Source organism: Acomys minous (genome assembly GCF_964271855.1).
Source record: "Acomys minous genome assembly, chromosome: 12".
In the NCBI taxonomy this organism is placed as follows: domain Eukaryota; kingdom Metazoa; phylum Chordata; class Mammalia; order Rodentia; family Muridae; genus Acomys; species Acomys minous.
The window spans coordinates 1,603,496-1,625,298 of NC_140493.1; the positions used below are offsets into that span (position 1 = coordinate 1,603,496).

Below are 21,803 nucleotides of genomic sequence, written 5' to 3' on the forward strand. Positions count from 1 at the left end.
TGGGATTAAAAGCTTGCGCCACCACTGGCCGGCCATTTTGAGAGTTTCTTGAGCTGCCCTTGACCGAAAACTCAAAGGGAGATTTCTCATGCCTGGCGCCATTTTGTTTTGTCTTCCTAGATAGTCTATGGCTCTTGGAAAATTATCACCACAAGCAGCACAGCTTCATTTGAGTTTTTTATATACGTATACACACGCATTTTTGGGTATATGTACAGCAGTATTTCCCCTTGCTTTCCCATCATCCTCGGTGTTGCCTTTCCCTCTTCTCTCCCTCCTTGCTTCCTTCCTCCCAGACAGCGCCCTCCACCCCGTCTTCCCATCTCCCACTTCCTCCCTCACCATAGCCTCCCCTGCCGCCACCCCAACATGGACTTTTTTGCTTTCCTGGCTTCTATGGTTACCTGGGTTACACACATCTGAAGACTCAGAGCTTAGAGAGAAATGTGGCATTTGCCTTCCTGGGTCTGGGTTACCACATTCATTAGAAAATGTTCCGGTTCCATCTGTTTACTTGGACAGTTCATGGTGTCAGCTTTCCTCATAGCTGAATAGTATTCCACGGTGTGTAGTTATCTCGCCCTCACCTGCATATGTTGTCGCTTGTTTTCTTGATCTTAGCCATTCTGATGGAGGGTGGTGGTGGAAATCTCAAAATGATTTTTTCCACATCTGTCTATCTGCCTGCCTGCCTGTCTGTCTATCTATCTATCTATCTATCTATCTATCTATCTATCACTCTATCTTCATCTTCATCATCTTCTTCATCATCATCCTCACCATCATCATCTCTCTACTTATATGCATGTATGTGTGAGTGTGTGTTTGCGTGTGCGGCATGCACACATGGTGGCGGAGGACACCTTGTGAAAGTCGGTTCTCCATCGCTACCACGTGGGTCCCAGCAATTGAACTCAGGTCACAGGGCTTGGCAGCAGCGCCTTTACCTGCTGAGCCACCTCACCAGCCCCTCAAAGCATCTTAAATTTGCATTTCTAAGGGTGTTGAATATTTTGAGGGCTTATTAAAGATTTTATATCTTCTTTTGAGAACCCTCTGATCAGAACCATATCCCATTTTTTTTTTTAATTTTTGAGACAGGGTCTCTCTGTGTAGCCTTGGCTGTCCTGGACTCGCTCTGTAGACCAGGCTGGCCTCGAACTCACAGAGATCCACCTGCCTCTGCCTCCTGAGTGCTGGGATTAAAGGCGTGCGCCACCACAACTGGCTCCATTTTAAAAAAAAATGGAATTAAAAAAAATTCACTTTCTTGGCTCTGGCTTTTAGCTCTTTATTTTATGTACTCTGGGTGTTAATCCTCTACAAGATACACAGCTGGCAAAGAGCCTCCCCAACTCCGTAGGCTTCCTCTTTACTCAAATGATTCTTTCCTTTGCTGTCTGGGAGCTTTCCAGTTTTATGAGACCATATTTGTTAATTTTGGCCTTAATTACTGAATGAATGGAATCTTATTTAGAAAGTCCTTTTCTATTCCTGTGTCATGTAGGATACTGCTTCTGTTTTCTTCTGGCTGTTCAGCGTTTCAAGTCTCATACTGAGGCCTACTTGGTGTTGGCTTTTATGCAGCGTCATAGATGTGGCTCTAATTTCACTCTTCTGCACATGAGCAAAGCTTGCTTTCACAAAGTGTCTTCAGTGTGCCTCTCCTTCCCACTGTACAAGCAGCTTTCTCCGGGGGTCTTTTTCCTCCTCTCTCTGGCTTCCCTGGTCCCTCATACCTTGCTTGAATTTCTTTGCTACCCGCCTGCCTCCTCAAAGGCTTCTTCATGTCCCTGGAGATGCTGCCAGTGGCGGGAGGAAGGAGGAAGGACCTGTGACCTGTGACCTCCTGGAGGAAGCGGAGACACACGTGTGCACGGTTGTCTGGCCTGGGTGGAGTTGCCTGTGGTGTTGCACTACATGCCAAGGATGCCTTCCTCATAGCATCTCTCGAGTGTCTGCCATGTCGAGTTTCCGCTTGCTCCTTCTTGGAGTTGTATCCTCAGAGACCCCAAATATCCCACCCTCAGGATTCACCAGGTACCAGGAGGGGAAATGAAACAGGACCATCGTCCCGCTAAGCAAAACCCTATGAGTCAGAGGCTAGGCAGACCCCAGGGAGCAGCTGCATCATCTGTAGGATGCTTTCCTCCTGGGGTCTGAGGTTGGACCACCTGCTCCTCCTCCTGCTAGACCGGGGATCGAATCCATCCTGGGAGAACCCCAGGCCCCTTGCTTCTGCTCCCAGCCTCCCAGGAGCAGCTTTTTAGGTGCACATGTTATTTATTTATCCGTTGGAAGGGCTTCGGCCTGACCCAGCTGGAGGGGCCTCAGGTGGTGTGTTGGGAGGGGTAGGGCTACAGGATTGGCTGCTGCTGTACAGATCCTGGCTGAATATACCTGCTTGGTGTGTGGGGCAGGTGTTGTCTCACTGGTGATTGCTGGGTTGGGCCAAAGGAGGGACCGAGTGCCCTGCTTTTCTGTGCCATTTCTACATCACGGAGTGTCCTTGCTGTGCCACCTCTGCCGGTCTCCCGGCTGCTCAGGGCCTGGGCTGCCTCTGTGAGGCTGGGTCTCCTGAGCGTCCCATTCTTCTTTGCCCATGGCGTGTGGCGCCTCCCCTGCTCCCTATGCCGCCGTCTTCTCCGCACGCAGGCTCTCTGCTTTCTCATTCTCCAAGAAGCCTTCTTTGAATACCCCTAGTGATGCCAACCGTTGCCCGGAACCACGGCTCACGCTTCCAGATGCTTCTCTGGCTTGCAGGGCAGGGCCTGGGTCTCCTACCTCGGGCTCTGCACGTGCCGTGGATCCATTCCCCAGGTGTGTCAGAGCAGGTCAGCCGCAGCAAGCGGCAGACACAGTCAGGCTGAGAACATCTTGCTCTCCAAGGCCCAGCCCAGGGACGGGAGGGGATAAAAGTCTCGTGCCAGGGCCCCAGGGCAGAAGCACACACACCGTGACCATCTCCAGTCTGTCTGAAGCTGCGGGCCTGTCTGCCTCTGCCATGTCTCTCTCCCCATGCCGGGCCCAGGGTGCCTTCAGCGCTCGCTCAGCGTGTTCTGCGTTCTCGGGGGCTCGGGGCAGGGCTGGCTTCAGCAGCAGGAGCCTTAGCTCCTCCAGGAGATGCCGAGGAAGCTCTTGTGAGAGGGCCTGGGGGTCGCGGGCCAGGCAAGGGGTACGGTCTGGGCTTTCCCAGTGCCCTCCTGGGGGCATCCAAGCAGTGACCGTCGACCAGAGTCTGCTGACCCCACTGAAGATTGATGTTGACCCCCAGTTCCAGGCGGTGAAGACGCAGGAGACCCAAGAGATCAGAACCCTCAACAACCAGTTTGCCTCCTTCATCGACAAGGTGAGGGGTGAACAGCCTGCATGTACACCCTAGCCCTTGCTCCTGGGCCTCCCACAGACATATGCTCTAGAGGAGATGGACTAGAGTGAGGAAACCACCTCCTTCTGCCACTTTGCTAATTGCTGCAGTGGCGTGGAAGTCCTCCCCAGCTCTAGCTAGAGTCTTTCTGGTTTGCTGGTGCCCTGCTCTTCCACGGCTGGGCTTTGGGGACGGAGAGCCAGTATTTAGTGATGAGGGATCTGCTCTGTATTGTCCTATCCAATCATGGGGCATGCTCAGGCTTTATAGGAGAGTTTGAGGCTCCTCTGCCCAGGCAGGCGTGGGAGGGCCCACAGGAGGGTCTCTGAGGCTTTCCTCTGCCGAGCCTGTGCCTGGGGAGTGCCAGGAGCCTCAGGACCCTGTGTCTGGCTGCAGGTGCGCTTCCTGGAGCAGCAGAACAAGGTCCTGGAGACCAAGTGGGGGCTGCTGCAGCAGCTTCAGGGGAACCATAGCCCCGAGGGCCTGGAATCCATCTTCGAAGCCTGCCTGGCCCGGCTCAGGCAGCAGCTGGAGGAGCTGCAGAGAGAGCGAGGGGCTCTGGACTCTGAGCTGAAGACCTATCGGGACCAGGAGGATGAGTACAAGTCCAAGTAGGCAGCAGACGTGTTTCTGTGTGTCCAGGGGGTGGCATGTGGAGTGCTCTGCCAGCTCAGGGTCTCCCGGCCCGGTGCTGCATGATGGGCCTCCGTTCTGTCCCTTGACTTCCTCCATTCTGATTCACAAGGTCCCTCTGTAATATGCAGAGGGACCCCACCTCCCCCCCAGGCCCAGAGAGACCTGGGAGGAATGTTGAAGTCTCTTTCCAGAGGGCCCAGGCCTGGCCTCAAGGGTCCATGTGTCTGGTCAGGACTGGGAAGGGCTTATTTAAACAACAGCTTGATAGCTTTCTCAAGAAATTCCTGTTTAGCAGGCTGTGGGCTAACGTGACTCAGATGTCTTCTGGTCTTGGGCGGAGGGCAGTCAGTTTAGTGCATCCATGCCCAGGCCTATGGCGTGATTCACAGCTGGACTGTGGTTCCGGGCTCTCTACCTAGGCTGCCTGCTGGTACATACGGCCCCTGGCTGGGGGATGGTGAGGGCTGGAGGTCAGACACAGGCCACCTACTTCTCCCAGCCTTGGAGAGGCTGTTACATTCTATTACTGTTACGTTCTGGGAAATCATGCCCTCCTTTTGTGGTCTTCAGGGCTACTGGGAAAACAACAGGGCAGGTGCCATAGGGGAAGAGGCATCCAAGCTTTTGGATCTGTTGTGGGGAGTGCAGGTCCCCTGAGGAAACCCATGTCTCCTGCTCAGCGGTGTCTGAGTGCTTGGGAAACCATGGAGACATGTAGCCTCCTGTCTTGCGGGATAGTCCGACACAGGGGAATAGACAGGGTATGACAAGCCCCCCCCCCCAAAGGAAATGAGAGAAAGGTCAGTGGTGGCTCCTGACTTGAGGGCGCTCAGGGATGGGGTGGGGTGGCTAGTGCAGGGACAAACTCTGACCTGGTGCCCGATTCTCCTTCCCCATTTGCAGGTATGACCAGGAAGCTCATCAGCATGCCTCGGTGCAGAATGACTTTGTGGTCCTTAAGAAGGTAGGAGAAGCTCAGAGGCTTCCCTCAGAAGGCCCCCACGATGCCCTAACCCTGGCCCTGGGCTGTGGGGCCGGAGAGTGGAGATGCCTACTGAGGACGTGTTGTCCCTCTTTGTGCAGCTGCCCCTGTCAGGATGGGATACTTACCTAGACGCAAAGGCCAGATCCGAGTGAGGTGCTCTTTGGCAGGCTCTGGGCTCACTGCAGAGGCCAAGAGGGTGGGAGGTGGGGGGGGGGGGGAACGACAGTAGGTTGGGGTTAATCAGGGACAGTGCCCTGCAGAAAGGGCAGGGCAGGGCAGGGAGAAAAAGGGGGCCTTCAGACAGTGTGTGTCGTGAGAGGAAGTGGGGGAACGCAATGGTTTCTGTCTCCCCAGGATCTGGATGAGGTTTTCACGAGCAAGATGGATTTGGAAGGCAAGCTGGGGTCTCTGAGAGAGTACGTCTGTTTCCTGAGGCGTCTGTATGAAGAAGTAAGGACCTGTGTAGAAAAGAAAGGGGCAGGCTGGGCAGGCTCCCTGTGGCCCTGAGGGGAGCCCCTGGAGGAAAAGCCTATTGCAATGGCTCTGGTGTGTGGTCATTTGACAACCAGCGTGACTGTCATCACTAGCCACCGGTGTGAGAGTTTATCCGCGAAGAACACAGGCAGCACCTCACAGCGCTTGTGCTGGGAGGCAGACAGAAACGGCAGCCTTAGTAAATATAAATTCCGTACTCTGTTAGGAGGCGACAGATGCTACAGAGGACAGGGCCGGAGGGCTGGAAACGCAGATAGGTGGCGATCGCAAATAAGTCTGGTGTGGAAGGCAAAATCAGGCTGGGAACCTGGAGGAGGGAAGGAGCTTTCCAGGCAGGTAGTTTCTGAGACTCGGGGCAGGAGTTGTGTCCTCAGCCAGAGAGACTGCGAGGTGACCAACGCGACCAGGCCAGGAGGATGGTGCAGTGTGAAGAGCGGGAGGTGCAGCGGGGCAGGGGGCTTGGGGCCTCGTGCAGTTTCCCCCTTCACCACCCACACTTCAAAAGTCACCGGAGACCACACCAGTGGTCCTTACCCTGCAAATCTGCACCTCCACTGGGTGATGGGCAAGTGGATGGACATTCAGGCACCCTCCTCCCTCGTGGGGACAGGGGACGGGGAGCCATGGTGGTGGACACTGAGCTTGCGTCTCCCATAGGAACTGGGACAGCTGCAGACCCAGGCAAGCGACACGTCTGTGGTGCTGTCCATGGATAATAACCGCTTCCTGGACTTCAGTGACATCATCGCTGAGGTCCGCGCCCGCTATGAGGAGATCACTCGGACCAGCAAGGCCGAGGCCGAGGCTGTGTTCCAGACCAAGGTGCTGTGGCCCAAGGAGCAAGCTGAGAATGGCTGGGTGGTCCTGGTCACTCTGGTCCTAGTGGGGGCAGCTCTGCTAATGAGCTTGAGGTTTGGGGTTCAGAGGGCAGGGCTCTGTCCACAGCTCAGGAGTGGGGGACAATAACAAGAAGCCAGGAGACGGGCTCTGACGTCTGCTGGCCTGCCTACCGTGTCCTGTGCGCGAGCACTTGGCCTGCACCTGGAAAATGCAGTGGCAGGAGAGGCCGTTTCCCAGGGTGGGGAGACGGCATGTCCCCAATTCTAGGGTCAGAGGTAGCTGTTGACTCAACTGACTGTGCCACCCTTGTGCCCTCAGTACCAGGAACTTCAGGCCTCAGCCCAGCTTCAAGGACACAGCATGAAGGAAGCCCGGGCGCAGATTTCCCAGCTTCGGCAGGCCATCCAGAGGCTGCAGAGTCAGATCGGGAGCATCAAAAAGCAGGTAGGCTCCCAGCAGCCATTGCAGCATCCACCCCGCTAGCTACTTGCCTGGTCCCTCCACAGCTAATCCTAATCGTTTGCTTCCTGTCGGGGCTTATACGCGGAGGATGTGGGTAAGAGGAACTGGGTCATGTCGGGGGCCTGCAGGCAGATCTTCAAGTCACCCCTGAACTGCCACGGGGGTCCCGGTCTGCACGCTGGCTCTCCTGGGGCAGAGCCCTTGCACTGTACAGTGCCGGGAGTTCTGCCACTTAAGAGTCAACACTCAAGTGGACGTCCTGCTTTTTTTTTTTTTTTTGCCTTTTTCCGAGAGAGATTTCGCTTAATTCTCCAGCTCACCTCTTCTTTTGGCTCTCCTTCCACAAGAACACAGGAACCTAACAGCAAACACTTTTCTGGTTTCCCTTTAGGGAAAGTGTGTGTGAGAGAAGGGCGAGAGCCTGAGAAAGGGAGATGGGCCTATGTGCAAGCCCTCTCAGGAGGAGACCTCACAGAAGGCTGAGAGCTCTGAGGTGGCCTGCCCTTCCAGAAGGGACGAGCGATGGCTTACTAGCTATCCAGTCTGTGCTCATGTTTCTCAAAGCAGAAGACTGGATTTGAGACCCACAGTGGGTGCCGAGCATAGGGTGCAGTCACTAAGTATTTGTGTGGGAGCATTGTGCAAGACGCTCAGTGGTCATGTGGGTGGTGGTGTCTCGACTCCCACTCTCACGACGTCACAGCAAGTGCTCCTGGCCCCTGACCCACCTCTACAGCCTCCCCTAAACACGCTTTTTATTTAAAGTTAACTTTATTTAGCCAGGTGCGGTGGCACACACCTGTTATCCCAGCACTTGGAGAGGTGGAGGTAGGCAGATCTCTGTGAGTTCGAGGCCAGCCTGGTCTACAAAGGGAGTCCAGGACAACCAAGACTACACAGAGAAACCCTGTCTTGAGGAAAAAACCCCAAAACTTTATTTGTATAGTTATTTTGCCTGCAAGTTATCTGTATATCGTGTGTGTGTGTGTGTGTGTGTGTGTGTGTGTGTGTGTGTGTGTGTGTGTTTCTGGTGCCCATGGAGGCCAGAAGAAGGTGTTGAATTTCCTGGAACTGTAGTTACAGTGTGAGCCACCATGTGGCTGCTGGGAATTGAACCTGGGTGCTCTGGAAGACCAGCCAGAGCTCTTAACCACTGAACCGTCTTTCTACCGCATTGACTTCTATTTTATTCATCTATTTATTCTTATCTTTATGTATTGGTGCTTTGCTTGCATGTACAGCTGCGCACCCACTTTTAAAAGAAGCACTCCAGGTCCAGCCCTGAGGAGCCATGGCCTCTTACCCGTGGCATGTGCCTGTCCTTGGAGAGCCTGAGAGATGGCTTCTCATGCTGCCTCTGTGTGCTGTGCCCCCACTGTGCCCCCCACAGCCTTCCTGAGACACGGAGAGATCTTGTTCCTGTTCTGGGGCATCTGTGTGGGGACAGAGCAGGATAGCCTTTGGCACGTTTCTTCATTTCTGAACCTGAGGTGATGCTGGGCCACCCACATATCTCTGCGTCTTTGTCCACTCCTAGTTCCTCAGTGCTCAGTGAGTGGGCTTGGGACCCACACTAGGTACCATGTGCTATTGGTGAACTGAGTATGCCAGTCAAGACCTGGCTTCCAGAAAGATCATGTTCTGAGGTTCTGGGCAGATATGAAGATGTTGGGGGCCCCCACTGAGCACACTGAACTCTCTGTGGAAAAAGAAACTATTAGGCAACATTTTCCCTAGGATGAGAGGGGCTGGGCACAGTCTGGCCACGCATAATTTTGAGTTCATGAGATTAAGGTCTGTCTGGGTCTTCAAATTATATCCATGGTGGGTGTTTTGAGAGGCTCCGACAGGCTTACAGGCATTTCCTCCTTCATTTCTACGCCCCTCTAGACTGACAGTCTGCAGTCAGCTGTGGCGGATGCCGAGCAGCATGGGGAGACGGCTCTGAGGGATGCTCAGGCCAAGCTGGACGAGCTGGAGGGTGCCCTGAGAGCAGCCAAGCAGGACATGGCGCGGATGCTGCGCGAGTACCAGGAGCTGCTGGGCACAAAGTTGTCCCTGGATGTGGAGATCGCCATGTATCGAAGGCTGCTGGAGAGCGAGGAGTGCAGGTGCGTCTGGGGAGGACCTGGGGGTGTGCGACTGGCTTTGGGGAGACCGGAAGGCCAGCACAGGCCTCTCTTTGCTGGAGGACATTCTGAGAGATCTTTCTGACCCTGCCAGTCACTAAGGGCAACCAACTCTGCTGGGAGGGATTTTTAAATGGGGGGGGGGTTTATATTCTTTGCGGTCATTCTTAGCATTTCCTCTCTTGTCCTTCCTCCTCCAGGATATCTCAGGAGCACAGCGGCCAGGTCACTGTCTGTAAGTATGGGCGCACTTGAGAGTAGAGCTCCCTTGGGGTGCTGAGGACCCTGCTGTGACCCTAGTGCATCTCTTGGCAGCTACAGCAGAAGGCAGCATTGTTGTGCCTGGAGGAATTGGTGGAGGCCAAGTGGTCACATCTGGAGGATTTTGTAGAGGCCAAATGGATATGCCTGGAAGAATTGGTGGAGGCCAAATGGTCACATCTGGAGGATTTTGTAGAGGCCAAATGGATATGCCTGGAAGAATTGGTGGAGGCCAAATGGTCACATCTGGAGGATTTTGTAGAGGCCAAATGGTTGCGCCTGGAAGAATTGGTACAGGCCAAGTGGTCAAGCCTGGAGGAGTTGACAGAGGCCAAGTGGTTGTGCCCAGAAGAATTGATGAAGGCCAAGTGGCTGTGCCCGGAAGAATTAATGAAGGCCAAGTGGCTGTGCCTGGAAGAATTAATGAAGGCCAAGTAGTTGTGCCTGGAAGAATTAATGAAGGCCAAGTGGTTGTGCCTGGAAGAATTAATGAAGGCCAAGTGGTTGTGCCTGGAAGAATTAATGAAGGCCAAGTGGTTGTGCCTGGAAGAATTAATGAAGGCCAAGTGGTTGTGCCTGGAAGAATTAATGAAGGCCAAGTGGTTGTGCCTGGAAGAATTAATGAAGGCCAAGTGGTTGTGCCTGGAAGAATTAATGAAGGCCAAGTGGTTGTGCCTGGAAGAATTAATGAAGGCCAAGTGGTTGTGCCCGGAAGAATTAATGAAGGCCAAGTGGTCATGCCTAGAGGAGATTGTGGAGGCCAAGTGGTCAAGCCTAGAGGCGATTGTGGAGGCCAAGTGGTCGTGCCTAGAGGAGATTGTGGAGGCCAAGTGGTCATGCCTGGAAGAGATTGTGGAGGCCAAGTGGTCATGCCTAGAGGAGATTGTGGAGGCCAAGTGGTCAAGCCTAGAGGAGATTGTGGAGGCCAAGTGGTCATGCCTAGAGGCGATTGTGGAGGCCAAGTGGTCAAGCCTAGAGGCGATTGTGGAGGCCAAGTGGTCAAGCCTAGAGGCGATTGTGGAGGCCAAGTGGTCATGCCTGGAAGAGATTGTGGAGGCCAAGTGGTCAAGCCTAGAGGCGATTGTGGAGGCCAAGTGGTCATGCCTGGAAGAGATTGTGGAGGCCAAGTGGTCATGCCTAGAGGCGATTGTGGAGGCCAAGTGGTCAAGCCTAGAGGCGATTGTGGAGGCCAAGTGGTCATGCCTAGAGGCGATTGTGGAGGCCAAGTGGTCATGCCTAGAGGCGATTGTGGAGGCCAAGTGGTCATGCCTGGAAGAGTTGGTGATAGCCACATGGGCACTTGCTGGAAAGGCAGCTTTGGGCCTGGAGGCTGTTCTAGTATTGTAACGGGCGGCTTTGATATCCCCCAAGGATCTGGGTTCAGCCCCAGCGTGGGTTTCTGCTCTGTGTCTGGCTCTGGCTTCAGTTCTGGCTCTGGCTCTAGCTGCCGCACCATTTTGAAGAAGACAGTGGAGTCAAGTCGGAAGACATCTGTCATTTATTGAGTGGCCAGGCAGTCTTGTCAGCCCAGCAACCCTGTTCCCACCCATCCCCCATGCCCAGTGTCCACAGCCCAAGGAAGCCCAACGAGCAACAGAGAAAAATCAATAAAGTCTGGCCTGCTGTTCCAAATGCTCAGCTGGCCTTGCCCTGCATACTCACTTGAATCTCATTTGTGTGTGTGATGTGTGTGTGTGTGTGTGTGTGTGTCCATGTCCCACGTGGTGCACAGGCTCTGTCCTCCCACGGGCAGCAGTTTCCACTCCCTTGACCGTGGTCTTCAGGCTGGAAGATCTTCTGGTTGGGCTTTGGTGAGAGTCTATCCCTCGTTCATATATCCTTCAGTGGCAGGAGTGGGGCCTGGAAACCAGGAGCGCCACTCAGTCCCGTCCCTTGTGCTCCTCTGTCTCTGTGAAGTGTCACAGCACCCAGTCCTCCCACCTCTTCGAAGACTGTGTTCAGAGTCAAGCTGCCTTTGATGCTATGAACCAGCAATGGGATTCCTCTGACAGGCTCTGAGTACAACATCTCTTTGCCCTGTCCACTTCTGCACCCCCCCCCACAGTCCCCCCCCCAACACCTGTGAGCCTGAGAACAGGCCTCCTGACCCAGTGTTGGGGGTAGGGGTTGTGGGAGGCCTGGCTCCTGTTACCCTTTCATTACCACCTCAGGGCCTTGACCTGGCCTTGGTGCTCCTGGCTAGGAATATATTAGCAGGTGCCCAGTCCACCCCAGATGCTCAGCAATGGCCTTGGAGTGGGTTCTGAGGGCATTTAGAGCAGAGGCCGAAAGGCAGGGACCAAGGTGCCCTATGGCAAGTGTTGCTTCTATGCCACGCTTACCAGAGATTCAACTCTGCCCCCAGCTTGCACATCTTACCAGAAAAACATAAGCTATGCGTCTCTCCAGCCCACTCTCCTTGGAAGGAAATCCAGGGACTATCTACAGTGTCACGTGTGTCCTGTGGCATCTACCTGGGCATCATGACCACCTTATGAAGGAAGGCTTTAGGGCCCCCTGGACACACTGCTCCCTCTCCCACGTCCCAGATGTTGCTGTGGCTTGCTTGTTCCCCATTAAGGCTGTATGCTCTGGTGGTCCCCTGTGCCTTCCCAAGTCTGCACCACATTTTTCTTCTAGAAACTGAGCTGCCAGACCCTTCCTGAACCTTGTATGTATTATCAGTATGCCCGGCTAGCAATCAATTAAGACACTGACACTTGTTATATTTTAAAATAGCCTTAGTTAACCTGGGACAGGGCAGATATCAATCCTCTAAACTACCTCCCATAGTGGGGCAGGTGTGGGATCCCTGCCTCAATCCCATGCCATCTGCTTCCATTAACTTCTATCCAGCTACCTCCCATCCATAATCCTAAATACTTGCTAATGTTCTTCATCTGGGCCGAATCTTCCATCCACACTGGCCGTGTGCTTCTCCTCCACCTAACCCATGGTGGCTTTCCTCTCTTCTCTCTCCTCAGGCCTTTCTCCTTTCTCCTTGTGGTGGTCTCTTCTCCTCCTCCTCCTCCTCCTCCTCCTCCTCCTCCTCCTCCGGATTCCTCTCTCTCCTCTTTCTGGAACCTTAGCCACACCTCTAGCTCCTCTGCCCTGCCCAGGTGGGATGGCTTTTTATTAATTAGCATCAAAATACATCAGACCACCCCAACACTTGTACATCCTGGCTGCCCTGTTGTTGTCCCCACTACACATTCGTTTCTGGTTGGGGAGACCTGTCTCTCTAATAGCCTGGGACCTCTTGGCTGTTTCCCCCCTGCACACAGAAAAGGGATCTAGTGGGAATCTGCAGTCGCGTCCTTAGCCCAGCTGATCCCTGGACCTGACTGCATGGGAGCCTAGAAATGCTTTCCTTCTCTTTCAGGGAGCTCTGAGGAAAGCCAGGGCTGGGTTGGGAGGTTCTGCGAGGATTTACTCTTCCATCCACTCTGTCAGTTGCTGTGGTGTTTCTCCCTTGCTCCTTTTCCAGTCCTGGGGCCTGGAGAAAAAGAGCTCGTCCACACCACCAGCTCTGTGGCCTGGGCTGAGGGAAGTTCTGCTGCTGCATCACAGAGAGGGCAGCCAGGTGCTCTTCATCACTTACCTGGGAAGAAGCCACACCCACCCATATGCAGGAGACATGGGAGGGCGTTTCTGTCTGTCCAAGTGCTAACATTCCACATTTCAGTGTTCTCACCCATAAGAGGACGCTAACAACCCAGAGTGGTAGCTGGGTCTGTAATCTCAGATTTAGGAAGCAGAGGAAGGAGGGTTGTCACAAGTTCAAGGACAGCCTAGGCTACATACGTGAGTTCGAGACAGCCTGAGCTGCAGAGTGAGACCCCCATTTCAGAACAAACAGACAAACACAGCAGCAGCATCAACTGCCACCATCACTACCATCACTACCATAACCACTACTCTCACCACCATGACCACCACCACCACCACGACCACCACCATCACCACTACCACCATGACCACCACCATGACCACCACCACCACCACGACCACCACCACCACCAGGACCACCACCATCACCACGACCACCACCACCACCAGGACCACCACCATCACCACGACCACCACCATCACCACCACCACTATGACCACCACCACCACGACCACCACCACCACCACCACCACGACCACCACCACCATCACCACCACCACCACCACCACCACCACCACAACCACCACCACTACCTGTCGGCTTTGACCTTTTCCAAACCTGATTTATTTGAGGTTCTTTAATGCTTATAACCTCCCTTCCAACACACCTCTGAGGTTAATGGGAACAGGAGAAGTAGACCTTTATAGACTCAGTTCCTGGGAGCGATTCCCCTGGTATAGCTGGCAGGATTTCAGAAGACCAGCAATTTATCCAAAGTTGTTTCTGAAACCTGCAACAGCAGCTGGAACCCAGAGCCCTGAAGCATTCTCCGGAGTGGTTCTCTCTAGGAGCATCTTGAAGTGGTGTGATGAACAACCAAACAATACCAAGGCCCTTCACACATTTAATTCACTGTACACTTTGTCTTATTTGAGATAATTTACCAATTCCTATAAGTTGTGTATAAACCTTCTGAAGTGGCCAATCCAGCTTCCAATACTTTTGAGAAAGGATAGTGACATCTGCTCCTATATCCACCAAACCTTCTATTTCAACACCATTTATTTAGGTCTCTGATCATTAACCATTGTTTCCCGGGACACATGTCTTCCAGTATTCCCAAATGCACCTGTTTTTACTACTGGATTAGCCTTGCCATTGATTAAGGAAGCAGTAATAGCTGAGCAATTCTATCCTCTACATTAATTTGCATCTCCTTCTTTAACATGCCATGATTTTAATTTTTCCCTTACAATCCTCATGTATAATAAAGCCTTGAGAAGTTAATCCATGTCATCTCAAGATTATTCCTACTGTCCCTGAAGGTAAAGGACTGTAAATACTAATGGTTATTTTGGAACATTCAACCTGTGGGGTAGAGTAACACATTTGCCTGAGGCCAGATCCAAAGCTGCACTGCCTTCAGGAGCATGCATAAAATCATCAATTACTAGTTTTCCTTTTCCTGCAAGTTTGTTACCTCCTGGCTGACCAAAGAAAGACAGTTCCTACTGTTTGCTGTGGGGCCTCGAGCTAACGGGCCCCTCCTTTTTTTTCCCAATGGCAAGAGATTACCTCCTATGTCTCTCTTGGATTGACAATCCCTAGGCCAATGTTTTCCCTTCCCACAGTGGCTACTATACCCTGGAAGTCTTGGCACAGCATCACCATCACAGCCAGAAGCTCCTTGTACTCTTCTACAAGGACCATTTACTCCAAAGTTAGTGCCCCTGTTATTTTGAGGTCTGGAACTTTTAACTTTACAGTTTCTTTGTAAATGGCCCAATTTACCACAATTAAAGTGTTTTGATATCTGAGACCTCTAGCTATAGCTTGTCCTATGATATTGTTTGATGCTCCGGAGAGCCAGTATTAGCTGTCTCTCTTACCCATTCATCTAATCGGGCTCCTCGTGATTTTAATGGTCTAATTGCTCTCTTACATTCACTGTTTGCATTCTCATATGCTGTGATCTGTTTCAACATCTGTCTGGTTTCAGGATCCGGTATTGCTCTACCTAGAGCCAAACCAAATATCTGTAAGAATTCTGTGAAGGCTTCTCCAGGGCCTTGAAGTACCTTAGTAAATGAAGTGGTTGTTTTACCAGCCTCCTCAACCATGTCCGAAGTTCTTAGGTCTGCAACACGACATTGCTCAATTACTACATCTTCAGATCGGGTTTGTTCTCTTAAGCCAGCATAAAACCCTTCACCAAGCAATTGATCTTTAACAACATTTGTCCCCTTGTTATATTTTGTTGTTCTATTCCTGTAGCTTCATTTCTCCGCCACGATAACCACTGTAACTGTTGAGCAGCTTCTAACACAGCTGACACCAATCCCTTCCGATCTTGGGGAATAAGTCTATGCTGCGTAGCCCAGTTACTTAACATTTGTTTAACAAAAGTTGAATGCATCTCATACCATACAATAGCCTCTTTAAAATGCTTTAAATCTAGCAGATGTACCGGCCCCATGCCATCTTATCATAAGCCTCACCACCATCACTAGCAGGGACAGGTTGCACAAAGACTGGGAAAGCTGATGGTGTCTGTGTAGCCCTAGAGAATTCCTCTATCATGGCACTTGTCTCCAAAACCCTTTTGGCCTGTCTGCTTTCCTGTTCCTCTAGAGTCTTTACAGCCTCTCTGGCTTCCTATTTTTCTCTGCCCCCTTCTGCACGCTGGTGCTCTGGACACCTGGGTGCATGGAGCAGGATGGGGCGGCAATTGTGGGAAACACTGGCTCTCAGTTATCAGGTGTTTTCCCTTTATCAATGGTGCTTTTTGCTTTCCAAATGCTTCAACCTCTACCCGAAAATTCTCTTGTTGTACAGCCAACTCTGCAATCCTTTCCAGAATGATAGAATTTACTGACCCTTCTGGTTTTCCTATCTTATTGGTCTTTCTTCCAATCTTTTAAACAATGTAATACAGTTAAAAAGACAAAGAAAAAACAGAAAATTCCCTCTGGGTATAAAGAAGGAAAGAACTTTGCAGCAGCAGCTGTGATTTCGCTGACACCCTGAAACATCATCTCTGTATCTTAAAAACCCATATCTTCCTTCACAACATTAGAAGTTAAGTTACCCATTATGCCCAGAGCACACTGGGCGCCACCTGTAGGTTTTGACTTTTCCCAAACCTACTTTATTTGTGGTTCTTTAATGCTTATACTTCCCTTCCAACCCACCTACCCTCCATAGGAGAGAAAAGAGATTATTGGGAACAGGAGAAGTAGACCTTTTTGGACTCAGTTCCTTGGAGTGATTCCCCTGACGTAGTTGGCAGGATTTCAGCAGACCAGCAATCTAACCAAAATTGTTGCTGGAACCTGGAACAGGAGCCAGCCAGAACCAGGAGCTCCGAAGTGTTCTCTGGAGTGGTTCTCTCTAGGAGCGTCCTGAAGTGGAGTGATGAACAACCAAACAATACCAAGACCCAAAAAAAGCCCCAGCCTCCTGTTTTGGGCTCATATATATATCTCCTCTCAGAGTCTGTACTAAGATGTGTTTCAGCTGGCAAAAAACCAAGCCCTGGTACGAGGTGATTCATCTTCTAGTGGATAAACATCACCTGTTCTCTCACAGGGCTGCTCTTCATCCCACACTTGGGATCAAGATAAAAAAACATGTTTACATCCATGACATATCTCATACTTGGGATCAAAGCAAAAACATGTGTACATCCACCACAACCACCCGCCCCCCACCATCACTGCCACTATCAATCACCAATGTCACCCCCGCCCCCACCACCTTCATCACCATCTGTCACTGCAAAGCACAAACCCAGGTAGGGCAATTCAACTGAGTCATTGTGAAATGCATTCCCCGTCTGTAACCGGGGTTTTTTGGCTACTTTATTGGGTCCTTATATCTACCACTGGTCTCCACCGCAATGCCTTCCATTAGGTAGGTGAGAAAGAAGCTTAGGGGGAAGGGGACCTAGACCTCTTTAGAATACGTCCTGCTGATTAGGGGCGTCGAGTTCCTTGGGGGCAGATTTGATCTTCCCTGACAGGATACCCAGTTTCTTCTATTCATCTCTGTGCACAACCACTTGACAACTGGCCTCCAACCATAGTAGCAGGGGGAGCAGCAGCCGCCTCTTCAGAGCGCCCCTGGTTCCTCTCAGGAGCATTTGCAAGAGTCCTCAGAATTCTAAATGTAAACTCTCCTCAGCTGGCAAACTCACGCCCCTGCTGAGCACACCACACGTTATAGTCAGCGGCTGTGGACTACCTGACGCAGCCCTGTGGCCGCCTGCCCCTGGGATTAAAACAAACACACACAACATAACCGGGCTTTTAAAGACATCAATATTCCTACTACACTTGAAGATGATTTTCTTTACCACTGAGGAACTCAGCTTCTTCTGTGTGCTTCAGCTGGGGCCTGGGGCGGGGCACCCACAGGCGAAATAGGCTGGGGTGTTTTTCTGGGAGGTGGGTTCTTGAGTGCCCCATGAGAAGACTAGATAGCACAGACGCTGCCTTGCCAGTCCTGACTGCTGGGGCCTCCATTGTGCTTCCAGTGTGTGAGTGTGGCTTTAAACACTATTTAATCAAATAATTAAATTTGAGCCTACGGGGTCTCGGTCTGAGGCTGCCTTGGAACGACGTAAACCAGTTTGTTCTCAAACTCATTACCAGCCTACCTTAGCCCCCCAATCCTGTGGCTACAGACGTGAGCCACTGGACCAATCGAGGAATTTTTTTCTAAATCTATCATCATCATCATCATCATCATCGTTGCTGTGTGTATATATAGGATGTGTGCACCCATGTGCTATGGTGTGTGTGTGTGCTCATGTATGTGTATGTACCGGTGCTTGTGCACATGCTTGTGTGTTCGAGAGTATGCGTGCGTGCGTGCGTGCGTGCGTGCGTGCATGTGCATGTGTGCATATGTTAGGTCAGGTGCTAACTTTAAAAAGTTGATTTTCTCCTCCCTAGGTGTGGGGGATGGGGTTGGGAACTTCGATCTCTAAGTTTATGCAGTAAAGTGCTTTTCACTGAGCTGTCTCCCTGGCCCCAAATGAGGACCATCTTAAAAGCCTTGTCTTGGAGCCCATACCGGGTCCAGTCCACGAAGTGAACTGTACTCAGCCATCACTTCTCCTTTCTTCTTCTTCTTCTTCTTCTTCTTCTTCTTCTTCTTCTTCTTCTTCTTCTTCTTCTTCTTCTTCTTCTTCTTTTGGTTTTTCAAGACAGGGTTTCTCTGTGTAGCCTTGGCTGTCCTGGACTAGCTTTGTAGACCAGGCTGGCCTCGAACTCACATCGATCCGCCTGCCTCTGCCTCCCCAGTGCTGGGATTAAAGGCGTGCGTCACCACCGCCCGGTGCCATCACTTCTTACAACCCTGATTCTCTTATTTGTTTACCTCCCTGGAAGTGAGGACCGGTGAGAGCCGGGCTGACCTTAAAGGAAGGTTTGCTTGCCAAGGAGTCACAAGGACCAGGAAGCCAGGGAGTAGCAGCATCAAGAAGCCAGGAAGCAGCCCCCGCCCCTCTAGTGAGTGGGCTGTTTCAGTTTACCTGGGTGTTGAGCTAGGACAGGGCCAAGGAGGAGCAGGTGCCGGCCGCCCCGTGTGGAGGCCCCAGTGAAATGTAGCTTTTGGAACAGTGGGGTGAGTGGGACCTCTGGGAGAACACCGCTGAGCTACAAAGAAGACACATTGTTTCCCTCCTGATCAACCTTGTTGAGAAGCCTTTAATCCCAGCGCTCGGGATGCAGAGGCAGGCGGATCGTTGTGAGTCCGAGGCCAGCTTGGTCTACAAAGCGAGTCCAGGACAGACAAGGCTACACAGGGAAACCCTGGCACGAAAACACAAACCCAAACCCAAAACCACCTTGTGGAGAGAAGGAAACAGGTGAGCAGTGCCAGGTGTGAGGAAGGTGGGCGTGGCCCAGAGGTCGGGTGGGCGTGGCTCCGAGGTAGGATGGACATAAGGGAAGCACAAGCCAGAGGGGAAAGGCGTGCCATAAGATGTATAAGGTGCCCAGGACACACCGGGTCCCACAGCTAGCACTCGGCGCATGCCGATGATAACACCGATTCTTATCGAGGCTGGAATATTCTACTTCTCCTGGGAAGCGCCTGGCCCTGTGTGTTCCCTGCTGTACGGGGGGGGGGGGGGGGGGGGCAGCGCAGTTTGGTATTAGGGTTACAAGTTGCCATCACCAGCTATTCTGACCCACACTTTTGGTGGCAGTGGCTTTCAGTCCCCCGCGCTCTTGTCTACGCTAGCTGGGGAGGGCGCTGGCAAGTGAGAGTCCCCAGAGATGTAGGCAGTAGGAGCGCTAGGCTGTAGTTCTTCCTTCCTTTGGGGAACCCCCTCCCTGGACTTCCTCCATAATATTTGTGGGAGGCCACAGATTTGGATCAAGCTTAGGCGCTCACTGCCAACGGACCAAACCTTGGGAGGAGGCTTACCAGGCAGTTAATTAATACGCCGTGGTCATCAAGTCACCTCTCCACCGTTCCCCTGTTTCCCAGAGCTGCTGCGGGGTCCTGGTATCAGCAGGAGTCCTCCGGAGGGCTGCTTGCTTGTGTGATGGGTCTTTTTATTCTTTACTTCTGTTCTGTTTACAGGTACTCATATAAGCCGGCACTGGTTTTAAAGATATGGGGCCTCCCCTGAAAAGACTGAAAAAGCCAGGTGTGGTGGGGCAGGCTTGCCATCTCGGCGCTTGAGTTTAAGGCTAGCTTGGGCTACATAAAATCAATGTGTGTGTGTGTGTGTGTGTGTGTGTGTGTGTGTGTGTGTGTTCTGAAAAAAGACTTCCAAAAAAAGTTTGCTGTCTGAAAATAGCAATAGAGCTACAAGGTTAGAGTAATGGCCTAAGAGGCAAAGTGACCTTACGGCGCCCTGTCTGGGCCTGCAGTGAACTGGCTGACTGGGAGGGAAGGCTTGTCTGTGGCTCCCAAGATGGGCCTGGGCCTCACAGGCATCTGTCACTAGCTCACTAGCTCCCCATGCAAAGCCTGGCACAGAGAGCGTGCTCAGTAAGCACACAGTGAGTTGCACGCCTGAGTGCTAGGGCTTGGGCTGGTGTATGTTTGTGTTTACAGCTTGACTCCCACTCCAGCCACACAGTGAGTCACGGCTGAGTGACGGCATCTTCCTGCCCTGAGGACCACAGCAGCAGCCCGGGGGGGGGGGGCGGGGGGGCCCACTCACAAGTATCTCCACTCCCACGCCGCCAGGAGGAGATAAGGGAGCCTGAGAAAGCGCTCTCAGCCTGGGGAGAGGAGCCGAAGGTTGGCTGGTGGGAGACGATGGTGGCTCAGTCTAAGGCCACTGTTGTCCCTAAGGACTTCTGCAGTGGGCAACGCTGAGAGGCAGGATGGATGAAGCTCAGGGAGGTTAAGTGCTGCCCAAAGGCCAACAGCTCTGGGAATTTGTCTTTCAGACCTGCCTGGTGTCCTCAAGCAGGGGAGGCAGTCTTTCTGGCAGCGCTAAGGAGCTAGCTCCGTGCGTCCTCACTCCTGATAGGAGCTAGGCTGGAAAGCTTCAGGTCAGCGGGAGCCACTTGAACTCCCCAGGGGCCCTGGGGAACGATCTGGTAGCTTCCTTTGGGGCCCGAGAGGCCACCACCAGCCTCAAGCAGGTTGCTCATCCCAGCTCTGGCCTGGCAGAGTAAACGCTGCCCTGTCCTTGCCTTAAGCGAGTCTGTGTCCTTCCTGCCTCCTCTTGCTGAAGGATGGAAAGGTGAGGAGGGCCATCCTCAAGGTCCTGCCCCACTGCTGGCGATCCCGGGTCTGAAGTCTCTCCAGTGATGGTCGGGCTGTCCTTGGTTCTATAAGCCCGACTGGGGGGAGAGAGAGAGAGAGAGAGAGAGAGAGAGAGAGAGAGAGAGAGAGAGAGAGAGAGAGAGAGAATGTGTGTGTGTGTGTGTGTGTGCAAGGTGACAAGGGGTGCCCCTGTTCTGAACTTCGCATGTGGGCTCCTGGTGGATAGGGAAGGGGGAGGAAGATGGGGGTGCAGCATGAGGTATTTGGGGCTTCTCGGGTGCGTATACATCTTCAGTTATTCCAGCCCTGTTGAGAAGGTTCCACCAAGGAAGAGCTTAGTGGCGGACGTCCCTGCCTCGCTCCAGCCTCAGAAAGACAGCTAGGGTCCTAAGCACCAACACCCTGCCTGTGGGGACCAGGCGTTTATTTCTTTATTTCTTCTTCTTCTTCTTCTTCTTCTTCTTCTTCTTCTTCTTCTTCTTCTTCTTCTTCTTCTTCTTCGTTTTGAGACAGGGTCTCAGAGAACCCAGGTTGGCCTTGAACTTCTGATCTTCTTGCCTTCACCTCTGGAGTGCCGGGATTGTGGTGTATACCACCATGCCTGGTTTGAGGCAAAGCCTTTCAACCCCACACTGTGTGTCCAGCCAGACCCATGGCTGGGCGGGCAGGGACCCTCCTTTTGTCCCTGGATCCACGCAGGATTTCTACCCAGCAGACACCTGCCAGTATAGACAGAAGAGCAGCCGCCCCACCCCTACGCTCTCACCTGTGCCCCCCACGCTGGACTTGCCAAGAGACAGGAGGCCGTGGGCTGGGAGGGTGGGACTGGAGCAGGCCTGGGCACTCTCTCTACAATCCATTGCCCAATGCACTTCCCTTGCCACCTGCACAGTGCTGGGCCCTGGGGCCTTGGCTTACCACAAGGCCCTGGGACAAACCCCACAACACAGAGCCCCATTGACAGCAGGCCATCAGGGCTGGGTCGGAGGAGACCAAGTCAGACACTGGGTGGTGAGGGTAGCTGAGGGAGCCCTATCATCTTGTTCCAAGAGAGGAGAGCTTGTGGGTGGGGTGGGGTGGGGGGGACGGGGGTGGGGTGCGTCTCTCCTCTCAGTGATGGCTGGGTGAGGCCCTCCCACATCCTGGGGGAGAGGGGGCTCTCCCCAGGGTCACATGGCCCCTCCCTCTCACCTGTGGCAATCACAGCGGGAGCGCGTGGAACCCGGGTCCAGCCCAGCTGGGAAAAGATAAAAAGGGCCCTCGGTGGCTCAACAGCTTACT

The 21,803-nt window shown here is 52.7% G+C and overlaps 1 protein-coding gene across 1 annotated transcript; it reads left to right on the plus strand.

The window, feature by feature from the left end:
- The first annotated feature begins 357 nt into the window (after positions 1–357).
- Positions 358–10,832, plus strand: LOC311579236 (uncharacterized protein). Its single transcript, XM_084749593.1, has 9 exons — positions 358–3,349; positions 3,764–3,978; positions 4,907–4,967; positions 5,343–5,438; positions 6,141–6,305; positions 6,642–6,767; positions 8,676–8,896; positions 9,115–9,149; positions 9,230–10,832. The coding sequence occupies exons 1-9, from the start codon at positions 2,603–2,605 to the stop codon at positions 10,678–10,680; spliced, it is 3,117 nt and encodes a 1,038-aa protein (XP_084605719.1). The 5' UTR covers positions 358–2,602; the 3' UTR covers positions 10,681–10,832.
- Positions 10,833–21,803: the final 10,971 nt, after the last annotated feature.